At 42.9% G+C, this 21200-nt stretch overlaps 1 protein-coding gene across 1 annotated transcript in view; it reads left to right on the forward strand.

The window, feature by feature from the left end:
- Positions 1-4844: 4844 nt before the first annotated feature.
- The window catches only part of GNAI3 (G protein subunit alpha i3), a 37546-nt gene continuing 21190 nt past the window's right edge, over positions 4845-21200 (forward strand). Inside the window, exon 1 of the mRNA XM_034414773.3 lies at positions 4845-5012. Within this exon, the coding sequence (XP_034270664.1) occupies positions 4895-5012 (118 nt within the window). The 5' untranslated portion in view covers positions 4845-4894. The remainder of the gene's footprint in view (positions 5013-21200) is intronic.

Below are 21200 nucleotides of genomic sequence, written 5' to 3' on the forward strand. Positions count from 1 at the left end.
CCATTTTAATGAATGCCCTTGGGGATTAAGAGAAGAAGTGGGGTTCAGAGAAGCTCCAGTTTGCATATAGCACCTGACAATTTTTCCGGAGACTCCTTTGAATCTTGGTTTCTTGCCCATTTACCTTTTGAAGTCATATAACCAGTTTTGCTGAACAAGAGTATGAAATCCAGATGTTTGGGAGTGGCATTGACAAAGGGCAGACCTGAGATATTCAGACAGGGGATATTAAAATCCATATTAAAATTTGCAGATTGCGCTCCTCTGGGACTATCAGATTGGGGCTGCGAGATGACTGCAAAGAATTTTGCTGCTGTTAATGACTATCTGGATATTTACAGGCTGGATATGGACTCAGATACAAACTAAACTCTGTAGCCACACTGACATTCATTACACACCGGGATATATTCTATGAGTCTAAATCTCATAGAAGAATTCAGATGTTCTGTTAAATCCTTTCCAAACACGGTAAATGGCAAACACTGACATAAAACCTAACTCTTTCTTGTCCTGTGATATTATAATGTTGTCTGACTGTCTGTCTGTCTCTCTCTCAAAATGGGATATCACCATTTCACATACTGAAGACAGCCAAAATGCCAAACTGACTGTTGATTCTTCTTTCTATAATTGGTAACACAATAATATTTTTCCCTTTACTTAAGGGACATTGGAAACTGATGAGGTCTGAGAGTAAAAGTTTGTGAGGATGACTAGTTCTGCCACCTCTTCAAAACACAATCTGCTGATAAATACATAACCTTTATCCTTTTTCTTTATTCAGTCGAATGGCATTGCCATTTTATTCATCTGCTTTTTGAAAGCACTTCACCTGGAGAAACCACTGTCTCAAAAAGTAAGAGGATTTGTAAAAACCAAGCAAGATTAATATTGCAAAGTGCAAGTTTTTAGAGATCAACAGGATGGGAAATCCCATGTCCATCTGTAGTTCTGTTCAAATTTCTTTACCGACTGTTAGTAGGGAGTCCCAAACAAAAGACATTGTTGAAGCATTTGAACCAGAGATGGCTTCGGGACTCTTGAACTTCCCAAATACCTGCTTTACTTTCATCCAGGTTCAAATCTCAAATGGGAATAAACTTTATGAATATCTACTGTACCCCTCAAATCCATCTATTCAAAAGGCTGATTCACAAGTTACAGGAGGTTGTTTAGGTCCAGCAGCAGGAGGAAAAAAGATGGCAGCTGGACATGTGTGATTAAAGGCTTGCCCTTAATTACAGGCACCATAGGTTCAACATATATACAAAAGGGCAGGATTCCTATCACATGAGTGACACTGCCATTTTGACTTTTTTGACACTCCAAATGCCTCTAAGAATTTTCTACAATTAGTGATGTTTGTGCCAGGGAAGTCTCTTTCTCAAATTAGTTCCCATTTCAGGGCAGCCCTTCTTCCTAAAAATTACAGCAGCAAATAAATACACAGCCTCTTTGTACAGCACTGAAAAAAGAGCTGTGAACACAATCGAGAAAAATCATGTTTTTTCTTCAACAGACATGATATAGATAGAGGGTTACTGTATAGGTAATCATTGACTTATGACCACAGTTGAGGCCAGAATTTTCATTGTTAAGGAAGGCAATTGTTAAGTGAGTTGCGCCTGATTTTATGACCTTTTATGCCATAGTTGTTAAGTGAATCACTGCAGTCATTAAGTGAATTGTGTAGTTGTTAAGTGAATCTGATTTCCCCCATTGACTTTTCTTGATGGATGCCGGTTGTGAAGGTCACTAATGCTGATCACATGACCCCAGAATGCTGCAACCATCATGAATATAACCAGGTTCTGATCACATGACTGTGGGGATGCTGTAACAGTTGTAATTGCTAGACTCAGTCATGTCACTTTTTTCAATGCTGTTGTAACTTGGGATGGTCACTAATGAATAGTTGTAAATCAAGGACTACCAGTACACATTTATAAAATACAATTTACTAAAGGTAGTTTGTGTCCTTATACTGTAGATGTTTCTCAATTTCCCTTCCACACATTGCATATCTAATACACAGAGATGGAAACACAGTCCTTTTTATACCTCTCTTGAGCGCTTAAAATGCTTGGAAAATATATATTTTTTGCCTTTAAGCAAACTTAAAGTCAACATATTTGCATTCACTTTTAACAAAGAAATCATATGATAATAAATAATTTCTTCAGAGGTCTTTTCCTTAACTTCAATATTACAGAAATAAATATTTCGTTAAAGGAAGTAGAACATATTCTGCATCTTATTTCTTGTCAATCAAGTCCACCTATGTTCGATACTTCAGAAATACTTCATAGAGGACACTAGAGGGCAACACTTGCATAGATAACTTCCTTTTTTGGAAACCAGATTGTGAAATGGCAGCAACAAACTTTGTTTCCTTTGTGAACTGCTCTTGAAATCTATTTAATAAATATTCTTCTGAAAAAGAAAAGGAATAATTTCCATGAATAGCACCTGTGTTTTAGGTTGCAAAAGCTCAAAGGTGTTAGAAAATAATAAGCAGACATTAGAATCTCTAATCCCAAAATTTAGAAGATCAAGCACTCTTCATGTTGTTGACTTTTTTGCAAAAATTAGCGCTGTACTTTTCAGATTGGGAAGCTAAAAGAATAGGGAAACTGTGTATATAGTTTCTTTTTCTGAAAAATGTTAATTTTTTTTGTGATTAGGCCAGGAGGCAGAAAGTGCAAACTATTATGGATGAGCAGAATCACTGGCTGTTGGGCGGCATGTACATTTTAATATAATTATTATTATTTTGCAAATTATTTCAATTTACAATTGAAAAGAACAAAAATGCAGGTAATTGATTGGCAATACCAGGCTACAGGAGGATAGAAAATAAAGAATTGGAGAAGATTGCAAAGTATCAAGATCTGAAAATCAAAGTTTAGGACATAAACTGGCCACAGCGGCCCCTATGGTTACCATATCAAAAAATCACGAATGATGCTTAGAAAAATCTGTGCATTGACAAAATTTCTATCTGTCAGTTACAAAAGGCCATACTGCTTGAATCCACACAAATACTATGCTGATACATTATGACATTCTGGGTCAGGGGTGTCAAACTCACGTCATCATGGCGGCATCACATGACGTATTGGGACTTTCCCCCCTTCACTAAACCAGGTGGGGGGGCGTGGCCAGCACTCATCCGGCCTGCGGGGCCAGGAGCTTGACAGCCCTGTTCTAGGTTCTTGGAAGAAATCTGATAGGTATGAAGGTCAACCCCAGCTAAAGAACTGGCAGGTGTGATTTCACACTGTTGCATATATAATAATATGATCTTCAAAACATGTTTTGAGGTGTACAGAACAGAAAAGCTTACCTACGACTCTGTATGTCCTCAACCTTTGAGGGGAATGTGCCAACTCTCTGAGGAAAACACCTGGAGGAATAGGTTCTTTGGCTTTATAAATATTAACAGCTGATTTTTGACAAAGACCATAAAGCAGAGGTGTCAAACTCGTGTCGTCACGGCGTTGTGACATGATGTATTGAGACTTTTTCCCCCTTCGCTAAACTGGGGTGGGGGCGGGGCCAGCACGTGATGCTTCTGAGCCGTGGGCCGTGAGTCTGACATCCTGCCATAAAGTCTAAGCCAAAACCAAACAAATTCCATTATGTCTTAATATGTTGTGTTGGGTTTTGTATTTTTTCCACATTGGATTGAAATCTATCAAACTTTTAGTAGGACTGGGGGCTTACAGCTGCCATATATAGGCTGATAATACCCAAAGAATCACTAGATTATCACCAAAAGATATCCAAATCTCTAAACCCTTTGACAACTTCTAGTGGATATTCAGATTTTTGCAATCCAGATGTGTTTTTGTAAAATAAAATTCAAGATGATGCAATTCATAATATTCATTGTGCATGAGTTTAGGACCGCATTTGTATATTAATTGCAGATTCTTAGCAATAACAAACGTTTAACGAAATCCTTGCTTTGCTTCTCTGATTTTGGATCGGGGTACAAAAGATTTGTAGGAGAAAAGGAATGTCAGTCTATGGTGTCAAAAAAATCAGAAGCTTAATAGCATCTTTTTCAAGTAATCATTTTTAAAAAGCATAAACTTTGGTGAGCTCCAATTCACTTAGCCATTGTATGCACCTGTTGTGAAGTGCACTGCAATTCATGAAAACTGATGCCTTTTAATAACATTGATTAGACCGACGTCTATGGAGATTCTCAGTCATCCAGGTCATGGTTGTCCCAAAGGTGTTTTTTCAGGAGGCAACTGGACTTTCTGGTTTTTTTTTTCTTTTAAGACGTTTCACCTTCTCATCCAAGAAGCTTCTTCAGAGTTGAAGAAACTTCTTGGATGAGAAGCGAAACGCCTTCAAAGAAAAACCAGAAAGTCCAGTTGCCTCTTGAAAAAGCATCTTTGGGACATTGATTAGTCGGAAAAGGTATTGCTAAACATTTTGGAACAAAATAATAAAGTTTTGTTCCAATCAGATTAACAGAGTTGGTGGGGACCTTATAGGTCATGTAGTCCAACCCCCCACTCAATCGAGACGTTCCGCCTTCAAACTCAAGTATTGTTGAGTACTGTTCATGGGCTACAGCTCCCACTATGCCCTGCGCCCGACGCGGCGAGTGTCCAGAAGTCACCCCTTTCCAGTGCTTGGCGGTGAGGCAAGACCCGCGCTTTGACTACACTTCCCAGAGGGCAATTCGCTTCTGGTCGGACTGTGATTTGAAAGGAGGAAGTAGGCTGGTTTCCGGTGGCGCTTCTCTTTCCTCCCTCCTCCTCCTCCTCCCCCCCCACCCCCCGCCTCTCCAGTTTCCTCCCCTCCCGACTTCTGCGGCCGTTGAGGAGCGCCAGGGGTGCCAGTCGCCCGCCTCGCCCGTCCTGTCGCCGCGATGGGCTGCACGTTGAGCGCCGAAGATAAAGCGGCGGCCGAGCGAAGTCGGATGATCGACCGCAACCTTCGCGAGGACGGGGAAAAGGCGGCCAAGGAGGTGAAACTGCTTCTCCTCGGTAAGGAGGAAGAAGGGCTGAGGCGGAGGGTGGGGCCCGGGCCTGCCCCGCTCAGCCTCTCCCGGGCAGAGTGAGGGGAAAGGCGGCGGCGGCGGCTGTCAGGGGCCCAGCTGGGCTCTCCTCATCGCGCGGCCTGTTCGCTTGTAGCGGCTTTTGTTCGTTGCGCGTCCCCGGCTGCTCCTCGGCGGCCCGGGCAAGCGGGTGGGCGTTTCGTGGCTGACGGTCTTCCGTTGCCCTCAGGCAGGCACGGAGGAAGTGAGCCCGACCCGATCCAGGCGTAGCCTCGGGATCCGCGCTGCCTCCCTTTTGGCGGAGCAAAGCGGGAGGGGGTGGTGGGGGGAGGGGGGGACGGGTTTTTTTTTTTTTTTTTTTTGTTTTGCTTGTAAGGCGTTGTCTGAAGGGCTTAGCCCGACGGCTTTAGGGAAGGAAGTCTTCGCGGTAGCTCCAAGCGAAGAGGTCTCCTCCGGGCCTTCCCCGAATAATCGCTAATTAGTGGAGAGACGGCGGACACACAGGCGCTCGCTTTGGTTTGTTAGACAAGTCGGATCTGGGTTTGATGGTGGAGTATGTGGGATAAGGAGACCATGAGGAAAGAAGAGATTGGACAATCAATTGCCTGGAATGGTATTAGGGTTTCCTGCCTGAGCAGGGGTTGGACTAGAAGACCTCCAAGGTCCCTTCCAACTCCTGTTCTTTTCTGTTCTGTTTTGTTCTACTCTATTCTCTATTCTCTTCTGTTTGCTATTCTATTCTCTCCCTCCCTCTCTCTCTATTCTGTTCTTATTTATTTATTTATTTGTTTAAATTTCTATACCGCCCTTCTCCAATGTAGGACTCAGGGCGGTGAACAGCCAAAGTAAAAACAAGACATACATACAAAACATACAAAATCTAAAAACTGATTAAAATAATTAAATATTTTGGCCGTAATTAAAACAATTCCAATTTAAAATCAGTTTAAAATTTGACTCAAGCCAGCCCAGCTAGTTGAAATAAATGGGTTTTTAGGGCCCGACGAAAAATCCGGAGGTCTGTTATTGTACGTAACTCTGGGGGGGGGGTTGTTCCAGAGGGTGGGCGCCACCACAGAGAAGGCTCTCCCCCTGGGGGTCGCCAGCCGACATTGTCTGGCGGACGGCACCCTGAGGAGGCCCACTCTGTGTGAGCGTACTGGTCGGTGGGAGGCTATTGGTGGCAGAAGGCGGTCTCGTAAGTACCCCGGCCCTAAGCCATGGAGCGCTTTAAAGGTGGTCACCAACACCTTGAAGCGCACCCGGAAGACCACCGGGAGCCAGTGCAGCTCGCGCAGGAGAGGTGTCATGTGGGAGCGCCTCGTCGCCCCCATAATCCCCCGCGCGGCCGCGTTCTGGACCAGCTGGAGCCTCCGGGTGCACCCCAGGGGGAGCCCCCTCTATTCTATTCTACTCTACTCTATAGTATATATTCTATTCTATTATTTTATTCTACTCTATTCTATTTGACTCTATATTCTCTATTCTACTCTACATTGTTTCCTGATTGCTTATTTGTACCCTATGACTATCATTAAGTGTTGTACCTTATGATTCTTGGTGAATGTATCTTTTCTTTTATGTACAATGAGAGCATATGCACCAAGACAAATTCCTTGTGTGTCCAATCGCATTTGGCCAATAAAAAGTTCTATTCTATTCTATTCTATTCTATTCTACTCTACTCTACTCTACTCTACTCTACTCTACTCTACTCTACTCTACTCTACTCTACTCTACTCTACTCTACTCTACTCTACTCTATATTCTCTATTCTATTCACATTTCATTTTGAAAAAAGAGTTACTATATAAACAGTTAATCTGTAGTCACCTCTCTATGTGGATGTATTAAAGACACTTTACTATTTAATTTATACAACTATATATATCTTTAAAAGAAAAAAAAGCTAAGATAAAGGAGACAGGATGAGTTTTCCGATTACTCAATAGAGATACTGACCCTAGTACCCTGGACAGCAGAGGGTTGCCATTTTATTTCCTGTGTAACAGTCTAATAAAGTCCATTTACAGGTAGTCCTTGACTACTACTTCTTGTTGTGCCATATCCGTCATCGGATGTTGGTGATCCTATTTTTATCAAGAGCCGCATGAAAAAAGTGCTGTTGAGTTTTGTCTAAACTAGTCCCTTAGATTTTGAAGCCATCATGATGTTCTTCTGCCTGGACCACATTTGCCTTCAATCTTTCCTTGGAGGATTAAGTGACGTATGCCGTAATTTTCCGAGTATTGCATCACATGTCCAAAAATGACATGTCCAAAATCTATTGACATATGTCCATAAAGGAGCCGTCATATGTCATAACAGTTGTAAAATGGATTGGTTATGTGACCATTCCAATTTTATGACCTTTTTTTGTGGCAGTTATTATACAAACCAATGGTTTGCTATGGACAATGCCAAAAATGGAAACGAACTGGTTTCTGGCAAAGCTGTTGTAAAACATGGCCATGTGACCAAGGGACTCTGCAAATAGAGTCTGCCATAAATGCCATAAATGCACCTGTTTTGCCAAGCACTCAAAGTTTGGTCATGAGACCACAGAGGGAAACCGACCATCAGGACTTCGAATCTGGATCGTAAGTCCCCTTTTTTTGGATCAGTCATAACTTCTAATGGTCACTAAGCAACCAGTCATAAGTTGAGGACTATCTGTACTTTCTTCAAGGATTACCAGTACATTTTTCAGTTGTCAACTATTTAAATAGAAAAGGAACTAAAGAAAAAGGTTATGTCAAGATATGTGTGTATATAAATGACAGCATAATTGTTTTTCGCTGTCTGGGATCATGAGAGAAGTCTAACTTCTAGAAATGGTGAATTCCGATTGTAGTAGGTTTCTGTGGTCTTAGTTATAAAAGGGATGACAAGAAAATTGGTAATGAGTTACCATTGCCAATACTGCTACTACATTTTCTTTCTTTTTTTGTGTGTGGTTCCTTTAAAGTCAGTTTTAGAGAATGGTGACTGAAGCAAAACACTGACAAATTAAAACAAAAATCCTAGGGACAAATGGTATGAATTTGTAATCTATTTGTTGAAATGGAATTGTTTTTACAAGCAAGATAAGCAAGTACCTAGTAAAAGTAGCAATGATGCCATTCTGTCCAATTTTTTAAAAACTTCAAAATAAAAATAAGAAATAATAATAAAATTTCCATAGATATACACATTTAATTAGAAGTTATTGCCCATATTACTATGTTATACAAAAGTGTAAAAGTCTTGAAATCAAGTAAAGCACTGGTCCCCAACCTTTCTGGCTCCGCAGACTGTCAGTGGCGGGGGGGATGATTTCATATTTGCGCCCGCCGTTTGCACAAATGGAGCTTTGTTTGCTCGCCTACCGCTTGTGCAGCCCATTCCCAATGGGCTATGGACAAGTAACAGTCCACAGATCAGGGGTTGGGGACCCATGAAGTAGAGGATTATAAATTAGGTGGAGGTCAACAAGTCAGAGAATAAGAAATTTAGAGATTTCCTGGGGAATATCAATAGAAAATGGGATACTCTTAGAAGTAACATAAAACTTAATTTAACATTGAGGAAGATCTACATGCAAAGTTATTGGCAAACACTGAAATATTAACCCTAAACAGTTCTTGTTGGTGTGAAAAAAGCACTCCAGAACAGTTCAGCAACTTATGCTTTGTATATCATCTCTTTCTCTTTTTAGTTTGCTGTTTCTTAATTTGTCAAATGCTTATAAAACCACCTCAGATTAAAAAATGGGCTACTTCAAACCCTGTAATTGTTTCAGGTTTAAAACATTCCAGTTCTGCAGCTGTTTTATGCTCAAAATAAGTAGGTTCAAAATGCTTCAGTTTCGAACCATTTGCACAACTTTGATATTGTTAATGCTTTTCTTTTATTGCTAAATCAATTTCTAAACTATGGGTTTATGCACACAAGTATATTACCTTTTAAATTCACAATGTAGTTCACAATGTAGAATCAATCCAGTGTGCTGAAGCAATGAAAATGGGAAAAACCTACTTCGGGGGATTTTTAAAAATATCTCTTGAAGTTATAATTTAAGAATTCTGTGTTGCTCTTTTCTAATTCATTTTAGTATGTCAATCTCAAAAAATACATTCTAGAGCTGAAAAAAGAAGGAAAATTATAATGCAGATACAAAATCACTTTCAAATGAAGTATTAAGCATAATTAAATATTCTGGGGCTTTATACAATTATTCAAAATTACTTTTCGCTCAGGCAGTCAAAATGATTGATTATAGGTTCAGAACAGAAAAGTTGTATTCATTCCCTTGGCTTGACCTACCATCTTTGATGGATAGTGCTATGATCCTTGTAGTGCCATGAAAAATCATTAGGCAGATTTTGTCAACCCTTGTTTTTCCAACATCAAAAGGCTTATCTCAAAGAAGCCAAAGTGGAAGTGCATCTATTAAAAATTATTAACCGTGGATTATATGCGGATAATGCTTTGGTCTCATTTATATTCAACTGAATAAAAAATAACTGTGTTAGTCTGAATGTAACTCAATTATTATTAGCAGATGTAGATAAAAATGAGAAGTATCTGTGATTCTTATCAACATTATGCCCCAAGAATATTTAACTAGTTGCAGTTGAAATGAAACAATGGACTAAGCAAGCCTTCCAGTTCATTTAGAAAGATAGTTCTTTGAAGATTTCATTAGGGGAAGTTTGTTTACATACAGTATTTGCATGTTCATATATGGTTCATGCATTGTATGTAGTGGTTGGAATTACTGTTTTCAAGGTCGCTCTTTGAGGCAAGCTCTTACATACTGGGGCTTAGGAATTGTTGATAGTATTGTGTCTTAATATTTCCTTTTTTCTATCAAGTATTCTTAATTTTATGGAGTAAGAATTATTGCCATAGTTAATTAAGTTTATGATTTATTGTTTTTTTCTGAATGAGTTTTAATTTAAGTTTATGATCTATATTGATTTCTATTTGCTTCACATTATGAATAAAAAATTATAGCAATCTATATTCATCCACATATACATTGTTTGAATTTTACATCACCTTCTTTTATTTCAGAGCAGCTGTATTAGCCCTGCTTCCTTATTTATTTCTACTAATATCATTTAGCATACCTTTATATGTTACCCAAGTCACTAAAAATACAATTGAGCAAATTGAAAATCTATATGTTGTTAAGTGGAGAAAAAAGAAATAGCCAAAACGAACAATATTACTCTTTCATTTTAGAAAAGCAGTGCAATTCCATCTTTTGAATCTTTGATACCCATATATGTTTGCTTCCTGTTTATGAACTGACTCTCTGTCAGTATAGTGGAAAGACTGAACAAAATTATTCCCTGTAATCAGGGGTGGTATTCCCTTACTTTTGCTATCGGTTCGCAAATGTGAGAGCGTGCAGAGCCTTCTGCGCATGTGTAGAGCGTCAAAAACGGGACGTGATGATGTCTGGGCGGGTGGGCGGAGCCTCCCACAACCTCCGCCACCGGTTCTTCTGAACCAGATAGAACCGACTGAATACCACTACTGCCTGTAATCAAGGTTTAATTGTGTATTAAAACTTAGGTGCAACTTTACTGTAAGTATATTACTATATTTTCTTCCCATTTGTGTTTTTTTCCCTCCTTTTCTCCACTTTTTAGTATATTAAAGCAATTAAAAGGTAGGTTTGGTTAAAGAATCTTATAAAGCATGATACAATTTAAAAATAATATTTAATGTTAAGAGGACATTTAAACATTTTGGAAAAAGAAAAACAGTAATGGGCTGTGAGAATACACAGGAGAGAGGGAGAGAAGAAGAAGAGCTGCAGCCTGGTCTGATAAAGAAAAATCTTAGTCCAAAGGAAGGATGGGGGTGGAGAAAGCACTTCAAAAGGGACCTTCCTTAGTTCTTTGGAAACTAAGGCAGGGGAAGGGGCAGGGAAAAGCGCTTTCAGACTTGTAAGATTCTGTTACTATAGCCCTGCAGTGAAGGTAGCATCAGTACTCATGACTTGGGTTTCCTGTCTAGATTACCTCCAGGAGCTGGCGCAAATTTGCAATTATTTTGCAAATTTGTTTGCAATTATTTACTTACTGATTCAGCTAAATTCATTTACTTCTTGGTAAATATAACTAGCCAAGTATAAATTACATGATACTGAGCTCATAATAAATGAGCTCATAAAAGATATACCTGTAATTTCTTTGTTAATTATTCTTCAATATTCTCTATAAGGATTCCTAATATACTATTAATATAAAGGTTCAGCCATGCCTTTAATATAGAAAGGTTGTGCAGAGTGATAAATTATGCATTAATGTATGGTTTTGATTGGTAAGAATTCACTAAAATATTAAAATTTAGGAAAGATCTAAAGCTTTTAAAAGTTTGTATTTGACTTGCAAACAAATTCCTATACCTCTATTATCCTTTCCAGACACTAGCTATGGTATTTTCTTCCTAAGTATAGCTGTACTTTGGTTTTTGACAGTACAGACAGTGGAATTTCTGTCACTAAGCAATGCAGTCATAAAGTGTGAATGCATTGCTTAGCAACAGCAATCATATTTTTGCTGGCAGTTGCCAATTGTTTCTGTCAACTGAATTCTGTCATTTATTAGCTGAGGACTCATCCCATGACTCTGGGGCAGGTTGCCATGTTGTGGTTCAGGGGTTTCTTGGCACAGCAGGGCTCTGGAGCTGCAAGAAGCTCCTAAGCCATGGCCCAGCAGTGTGGCATGATTTGAAGTTGCAGCCAACCCCAGCTGGGAAGCCTCAGCTGTCCCAGCCCAGTCTCAGCCGCAGTTGCCCTCACCACTCTGTGTTCCACTGCTCTAGCTGGCCTTCACTCTTTTCTTGCTCTTCCTGCTGATTTATTTATTTATTCAGCGTATGGCACGTGTTAGCCAGGGATCACCAAGGTGACTGGCTGCCTCTGTGAAAGGAACTTTTTCGAGTGGTATTGTATTTACCCGTAGGATGCCTGAATGCCAGTAGGCAAACGGGGGAGGCTCCTTTCTTGTCCCTCCTTTCTTGTTTATTCGCTCATGGAAATCAAGCCGCCAAGTTGTCAACCTCAGGCCCAGCATCTTACCACATGAGCCACAGCGGCCCACGTGGTAAGGCTTGGCCTGCGCTTGCCCACGCATTCAAGATGCAGTTGCTGACCAAGTAAGGCCATCTTCCCCAGGTCTTATGAGAAACTTACCAAGTATAACCTCGTATAAATTACAGAAAGCCTCGTGCTGCCAGCAGCTGCCTCATGTAGAGTCAGGCTGGACATGCTTGGTTATCAACAAGAGCAAGAAGACTGCAGCTAGGGTTGAAGGGCCACAGAGTATCCAGGTGGAAAGAGCACGCATGGCTGGGGGTAGATGGACAATTAAGTGGAGTCAAAGTTCCCCTGGAGTCGTAAGTGTGGGTGGGCTGCCTTGAACCCCAATTTTGATCACTTGATTGCAGGGGTACTGAAATGGCTGTAACTTCAGGAGCCAGTCATATGTCCCTTTGTTCAGTGCTACCATAACTTTGAACAATCACTGAACAAATGGTTGTAAGTCGAGGTCTAGCTGTACTTATTTGTTTAAAACAAAATATATTATGTCTGTTTGCATACACATAATGCTTTTTAAAAAAATTAAAGTTAATTTAAATAAAATTAATTTAAATAATTTAAATTAATTTTCAATTATTTAATTTAAATAAAATAAAATTTTAATTTTTTTAAATTAAAAAATCAGTTTGGGGAAAGTTCTCATTTAAATTATCAGAAGAAGAACTTATCATAGGTGGCTGTGCTATTTATATCCCAGCATTTGATCATTGGTAAAACCTTTATTTGAGGATCCAAACCTAATGTTAACTTAATGTTGGCACATTCTCAAGGAAAGGGTTTTTCTGGTGAGACATTTTCAGTAAACTTTTAAAGACTATCCAAATTGTATAGGAAATTTATTAATATAGACTTTTGCAAACTAAGGATTAGCAACCCCTCATCAGATATTTCCTATAGCTTGCATGGTCAAGGGACAGCCTTTATTTCTGTATTGTCATGTATAGAACTGCTTTGTATTGTATTTATATATTTCTAAAATTCTTGTTGTCATGACTTTTACTTGGGTGAAACGGTGCATCACAGAGTAACAGTTTTTGAAATAAGTTATCTCAAATGGACTAATTTACAGAATGTGTTCAGAATCTAAGACCCATGACTCAGAAGGGAATGAAATTTGGGAAAATTGTGGCTGCTTCAATGCTACTGATCTCCAGCAGCTGTGCAGCATAGCAGCAGCTGTGCTCGTGTGATCTTCCTTTTCAATGTTCTGTGACAGTTTCTAAGCCAGTCTCACAGTCCCTTGCTCCCTCCCCCACCCAGCAACAAGGAATTGACTCATCGTATTTGTTCTTAAAGAAGCAACAGCTTTAAGGTGCATGATAAAAGGCCTGGATATTTTTATTGCTTTATGGGCCTCTTCTCTGCCATACAAACATGTACATGTGTCTACATCTGTCTTTGTTCAGGAACTCAAGGCACATACATAGTGCTGCATCCTCCTGTATTTCTTTAAACAACCTATGAGTAGGTTGAGCTAAAAATCACCAAGTGACCGCTGTGGCAGGAAATGAAATATAAACTGGATCTCTCTGGTGTCAGTCAACTACATTAGCCATTATGCTTTGGTTCTTGTTCATACTGTTTCATTTTTTTGACTGCTTCTATTCTGAAATATACTGTAACCTACCATGTTTCCCTGAAAATAAGACAGGGCTTTATTTTCTTTTGACACCCGAAATATGGCCTTGGTCTTATTATCGGGGAGTCTTATTATTTTTGAGGTGCAAGAGGCCCCTAAACCTTGGCCCATGGCAGGGGGACTGGTGCCGGAGTGCCGACCAGCTGCTTCACTGGTGCCGCTCAGGCCACTGCCTCCAGCAATCGTGGCAGCTTTTTCGTTGCTTCCTGTGCAAACAGCATGAGGTGAGGAGGCGAGGAAGGGGGGCAAAGGGGGGAACATGCCCCACACGCACCTGCCATCCATGCGGAATAACCTCGTAGAGGCTGCTCCCGCAAACCCTAGCTTGCACGCCCTTTCTCTTAGTGGCGGCTGCAAACAGCGGCCACAAAAAACCTCTTGCCAGCCCTAGGCCTGTTGACCTGGGACTGGGGGGAGGGGGATTGGCGCCAGAGCTCCGAGCAGTGGCCGGTACGGGCTGTCTGCACAGCCAAGAAGCGGGATTGGCGTGGCCAGTTCTTACCCACAGCATTGACGGCAAGGATTGGGTCAGAGCCGCTGCTGCTGCCGCTCGAGATCAGCAGGCCAGATTCGGCCGAGATCAGAGCCGGATGCACCACTGCCACTCGGGAGAAGAAGAGAGAGAGGAGGCGCTGTGAGAGAGCCCATTTCTCATGTTCTCCTTCTGGGCGGCGGCAGCACGTTCAGCTCCCTGAATCTGGCTTGCCGATCTCGGCCGGCGAGGGGGAGTGGCAGGTGGGGAGGGGTAGGGCGGTGGAGAAGTGAGACGGGGCTCCCCTTGCTGTCTCTTCCCCCCCACCTCCGGGCATGGCAGGAACCGGAAGTGAGCCCCATCTTGCTCCATGCATCTCGCTTCGCCGCCCCACCCCTCCCCACAATAGTATCTATTATTGCAGCAACATTGATGCCTGGTGGTAGGACAGCACATTTATGATACTCCTCAAAGTGAATGAAACTGCCCTTTTTAACATTGAAAAAAAACCTCCAATACTGCAGATTTGCTTTAACATGTGAGGCTTATTGTCTGGGATGAGAGCCCCATGGTTAGGAGGGAGAGCTTTGAAACCATACACTGGGCTCTTCATAATATATGTGGGAAGAATTAGGCCTTTGGGATAACTTTTAACTATTTGCTGTGGTGATTTCAGTCAGCTTCTACCAGTTGTGAAAATGGATTTGCTTAATGACCGTTTCAAAAAAGGAAGAAAATGGTGAAATGTTGAAAAAGTCATGATGCCTCAACTTATGACCTCAATGACTTACAACCACAATTTCAGGCTCAATTGAGTTGCAAATTGAGGACTACCTGTAGAATTACCTGAAGATAAGGTTCTGCTATGGAAGACTGTATTAATTTTATCTACCTAACTTTTGACAGTCCTGTAGAACTGTTCTCAAAGAACTGTAACCGTGTCCTCTTAATGAAATGACAAGAAAAATCAATTCCATATGCATGAGATATTTCCCTAGAATTTTAAAAAAATATTGTTTCTTTAAGGCTGTCAATGAAGGAGTTAATGCTACTCATTTCTCAATACAGCTTTTATTATTTGGCTGATAACTTCGTTTGCTGGCTAATAATCACTGCTGCTTTCTATGTTATGAAATTAGCTTGACAGATTTTTTAAAGAAATATGTAATCGGAAAATCGATCTTACTGGGGTAACGAAGAAAAATATTAAAAGTGATATTAGCAAATAGAAATACAATGTTCCCTTCACTAGAAAAATGTGTTTGGGAATAACTTATGATTATACTTCTATCACAGTCCTTGATCTGTATTATGGTTGCAGTATTGTTCTCCTTAGAAATAGTGGGAAAACACTTCTCTCTACAAGCTTCGATCACTTTGTGCTTTTTGTTGTGAAGGTTATTCTGGAAGCAGTTACATAAAGTATTGAATCAGTTATATTTTTTCCTCTTTTTTTTAACTCATGTAAAGGCTACATGTTTCCCCACAAACAATAAGCCTGTCTATATTATAGTGAGAACTACTAAATATAAAATTAACTTTGTCCTTGAGTATATTTAAATGAGTTGCTGCTTTTTGGTATAATGCTGTGTAATAGATAGCTTTAAAAACTGCTTGAAAGACTGTGGCACTTCGTTCAGATGCTAAAATAAAAGTCAATGTTCACTCTTTTGATGCAGGCCTTGGAATCTTGTCAATTTTCCTGACAAAGTGAGAAAACAAAAGATTTCAAGGAATGCCGCGGTTGCCCCTCCTCTATTCTTCTCCTCAGTATGTTTTTTTCTGCATTAGACAACATGCCTATTGTTCTTTTGTTCCATTATTGAAGCCTTCCAGGAAAAACACTGTTATGGAGAACCATTCTAGTTAGCTGACGTGCAGTGTTTTGTGATTTTCCTATTACATAAAGTGCCTGGATATTTGAGATCAGTTGTTTTGATCTACCGGTACCTCCTTCATTGAATGTTTGTTATACTTTCTTATTGACTATAATTTGGTCAATCCGTTGACCAATTGAGCTAGAGTAGTTTTAAGTCTGTTTAATTCCAGTCAAAATAAATCTGCCCATTTCTGTTTTTCTATCTGAATTTTGCAAGCGACAACATATATTAAGCCTATGTGAGTTCGAGAGTTGCAGTTCTTAGTTTGTCAGTTTGTTCATCAGCAAGATAACTTTCTTTTTTTTTAAAAAAAAAAGTTTTTTATTTTAAACACATGAAAAACAAAACATGTTTTGTTTTTAAAGCGAGATAACTTTCTAAAAACAAAACTGAACAGGACCAAATTTGGTATGATAAGAGAAGCCCGCAAAAGAAAGTTTGAACTTAATTAATCGGGCAGGAGCCTGCATAGAATGGTCGTTGCTTACCTGAACGACCCTTTTGTCCTCGCTGTGAAGACACTCCTTAACATGGGTACTGCTCACTCCTATTTGCATGGCTGGGTGTCAATCAAACCCTCTGGAGCTGGATACGCCCTGCTTCCTGCTTCCTTCCTCAGTCTTTTCACGAAGACACGTTGGCCAAAGGCATCAGGACGAACACGCAGAAGAATCCTCAGATTACAGGACAGGAACAGAACAGCTACAGAGGGAGAACAAGAAGAGACCTCCACCAAGGCCAGACCCGTTGGCAAAAAAGGGAGGGACGGAGTGTCTTCACAGCGAGGACAAAAGGGTCGTTCAGGTAAGCAACGACCATTTTCCTCCTCGCTGTTCAGACACTCCTTAACATGGGACATACCCAAGTTCAAGAAGAGGGGGAGGGAGTTAAGCTGAAGGCTGGCCTTGGGGAGAAATTACAGACTGCAAAACTCTCCTGCCAAAGGCAGCATCAGCAGAGGCAAACCTATCTAACCGATAGTGACTTACAAAGGAAGAAAGGGAAGACCAGGTGGCCGCCCGGCAAATATCATCTACCGATGCCTGGGTAGCCCAAGCCGCGGAGGTGGCGGCGCTACGGGTAGAATGGGGAAGGATCCCCCCCGGGACAGGAGCCTCCCGTAACTCATATGCCCTGGCGATACAGGCTTTAAGCCACCTGCCTACTGTAGGCGAGGATACCTTCTGACCCAAGGAAGAGGGAAGAAAAGACACCAATAACGCCTCAGTCCTGCGGAAAGGGGCAGTCCTCTTAAGATATCGTCTTAATGCCCTCCGGACATCTAAGGTATGCCAGCGCCTTTCAGAAGGATGGCGAGGATCCGGACAGAAGTTTGGCAAAATAATTTCTTGGGCCCTATGAAAACGTGTGTTCACTTTAGGAATAAAGGCTGGGTCAAGTCGCAGGACCACCCGGTCAGGATAGAAGATACAGAGATCACTCCTCATAGACAAGGCCGCAATTTCGGATACTCTGCGAGCCGAAGTAATTGCCAACAAAAATGCCATCTTTAAAGACAAATAGCGCAGGCTGATTGAAGAAAGAGGTTCAAACGGTGGAGCAGTCAATGCCTGTAACACTAATGTAAGGTCCCATGTAGGGTAGCGATGAATCGGCGGGGGCCGCAGATTGGTGACTCCCTGTAGAAAGGAACGGATCCTGGGATCCTGCGCCAAGGGAACACGATTATCTCCAGACAGGACAGTGGCCAGAGCCGCCACCTGACGACAAAGGGTAGCAGCGGCTAGTCCTTTAGAAAACCCCCCATGTAAAAAACGTAGAATGTCCGGAACAGTTGCCGTCGTAGGGTCAACGTGATTTGAACTACACCAGTTCGCAAATGCAGTCCAGGAAGCGTCATAAATGCGAACTGTCGAGGGCCGCCTAGCGGCCTGAATGATGGAAATGACATCTTCCGATAAATGGTCCTTGAACAGCTTTATGCGCTCAAATGCCACACGGCTAATCGGAGCCATTCTGGTTCCGGGTGGCGTATGGCCCCTTGAGTCAGGACGACCTTGTCGGGTGGAAGCCTCCACGGTGGTTCGATTGACAGGTTCCTGAGGTCGGCGAACCACTCTCGACGAGGCCAATATGGCGCCACTAGCAGTAGATTCGCCCGTTCCTGAATTACTTTTCGGATCACCTTGGAGATGATAGGTAGTGGAGGAAAGGCATAAAGGAGCCCCCGGGGCCATGGACTCCGAAGAGCATCCAAGCCCTCCGCCGCTGGCGACGGGTAACGGGAAAAGAACCTTGGCAATTGGGTGTTGAGGGCTGTCGCAAACAGGTCTACCACCGGCAGGCCGAACCTCGTCGCCAGGTCCTGGAACAGTCCGGGGTCCAGACGCCACTCGGCGTGATCTATCTGATCCCTGCTTAGCCAATCTGCTTCCCGATTCACAGCCCCGGAGATATGTTCGGCCCTGATTGATAGGAGATGAAGTTCCACCCACGACAGAAGTCTCTCCGCCTCCTGCATCAGAGTCCAAGAGCGGGTCCCCCCTTGCTTGTTGATGTGGGCCTTGGTGGCCACATTGTCTGTCAGGATCAACAGGTCTTGGCGATACACAAGATGTTTGAAGTGTAGCAGAGCGAACCTGACCGCTCTGAGCTCTAGCCAATTTATATTATGCAGTTTTTCTGTTGACGACCAGACTCCTTGGGCTAGCTGGGAGTTGAGATGTGCCCCCCATCCTCGCAGACTCGCGTCCGTGGTTAGAACTAGCCTTGTCGGTTCTAGGAAGGGGGAGCCCCTGTTGAGAGCCGGAGACAACCACCATCGTAGGGAAAGCCGAACCGGAGCCGGAACAGTCACTTTGAAGAGAGATTCCGCCCGACCCTGTTTTTGGAAGGGTAGCAGGAACCATTGAAGGCGACGCAGATGGAAACGTGCCCAAGGTACAATGTCTATGCACGATATTAGTTTTCCCAGAAGCTGGGAAAGTGTCAGAAGAGGTACGGTCCAGTTCAGTAATATGTGAGATACCAGGTGTTGAATGCTGGCTCTTCTGTCGGGAGACAGGAGGACAACGCACCGACTCGAATCTATCGTTGCTCCGAGATGCAGAATACGAGTCGTGGGGGAGAGATGACTTTTGTTGAAGTTCAAAGTGAACCCGTGGTCTTGAAGGGTCTGAACTACTAACTCCCGGTCTCGAATTGCCAGTGCGGTTGATGATGACAGGATCAAAATGTCGTCGAGGTAGCATGCCAGACGAACAGGCACCTCCCTGAGCGACGCCGCAACTGCTGCCAACAACTTTGTAAAAGTCCTCGGGGCGGACGAAAGGCCAAACGGCATTGCCCGATACTGAAAGTGGTGATTTCCAAACGCAAACCTGAGGTACTTCCTGTGCGACTGGTGGATGGGGACGTGCAGGTACGCCTCCTTTAGATCTACAGATTGCATCAGATCTCCCCGCCGGATGCAACCGAGCAAAGACTTGAGGGAATGCATTTTGAACCGACGGTATAAGATGTGTTGATTGAGATGTCGTAGATTCAAAATGCCTCTCCATTCGCCCGAGCTCTTCGGTACCAGGAACAGCGTTGAGTAGAAGCCGGTTTGGAGCTGATTCACAGGAACCTGTTCTATAGCTTGTATCTGTAAAAGATGTTGAATCTCGAGAGATAGCAAAAGTCGTTTTTCCGGTTGGGGCGGCCAAGGACAATGAATGTAAGAGTCCCGAGGAATGGACGTGAATTCCAAGCTTAAACCGTTGGTGACAGTTTGGACAATCCAGGCATCTGAGGTGGTAAGCGGCCACAGGTGGGAAAAGGCCTGGAGTTTCCCACCGATTGGAACCCGGGACGGTGAGTCACTTGCCCCTTCTGGCGTAGCGTGCAGAAGAAGAAGACCTGAAAGGACGTCTGGTGTTGGCTTGTCGGCGCCCACGGTCTCGAAAGGACGCCCGATCGGAAGCTGGCTGGTACTGGAACTGAGATGGTCTGTAATAAGAGGCGCTCCCAGCGCCTTGCTCCTGACGAAAGGGCTGCCGGTTATAAGGCACGTAGCGCCTATCCTGGCGTCGAAAAGAGGTGGGCAGAACCTTCTTTTTATCCCGGTTCTCGACCAGAACGGGATCCAGGGAGGAACCAAACAAGGCCGGTCCTTTGTATGGAGCCGCAGTCAGACGCCACTTGGACTTGGCGTCAGCTCTCCAGTTACGGAGCCACAGAAGACGTCGTGAGGAGACCGTTGAGGCTAGAGCACGAGATGCAAATTTTACGGCGTCCAGGGACGCGTCAGCTGAATATTCAGCCGCTGCTATCAGTTTAGCCAGATCTTGCTGCAAACGCGCGTCCTCGGGTGGAAGTCTTTCCCTTAGTTGACGCAACCACACCAGCGATGCCCGGTTGAAAAAGGAAGAAGAAGTGGAGGCACGGATGGCCCATGCTGTTGCCTGGTGCGTCTTACGAAAAGCCATCTCAGCCCGCTTATCTTCAAACTTGAGGCCATCCCCTGCTTCACCTACCAGAACGGAGGAAGACGTGAGACTAGCCACCGGTTCATCAATCGTAGGTAACTGCAGAAGATCATCCAGCACAGGAGCCGAAGCGTAGAGCTTTCGATCGAACGAATTTGGGCCAGAAAGCGAAGCGGGGTGGTCCCATGGCTTTTGAATGACCTGGCAGAAAAGGTCAGGACACGGCACAAAGTCATCATCAGGTTGAGGCAGATTAAACAAATTGCTGTTTGGGCCAGGAGGGACAGAGGCAGAGGCCAGATTTGTGTTGTTGTCCATATTAGTGGCAGCTTTCGCTTTGCGTAGCAGAGAACGAAATAAAGACGGCTTAAACAACCCAGGAAAGGCTGGCTTGTCCTGGACCTCCTCCTCATCATCAGACATCTCAAAGTCCTCCAGGACATCATCCTCCCGGGCAGGATCAGGCCTGAGGCCATAAGAAACAGACTGCTGCTGTCCACAAGGAGGCTGCATATGACATGAATTGGCAGGAACACAGACTGGAGTTGGAAAGGCACCAGTGGTCTGCTGTAACCCCACTTGGAAAATATGGGACATCGCCTGAGTGAAAAATGATTGAAAATCCACAGGCTGAACAAAGGCAGGGCCCGCTTCAGG

The sequence above is a fragment of the Pantherophis guttatus genome, chromosome 3 (assembly GCF_059756535.1).
Source record: "Pantherophis guttatus breed Tessera chromosome 3, ASM5975653v1, whole genome shotgun sequence".
Taxonomy (NCBI): Eukaryota; Metazoa; Chordata; class Lepidosauria; order Squamata; family Colubridae; genus Pantherophis; species Pantherophis guttatus.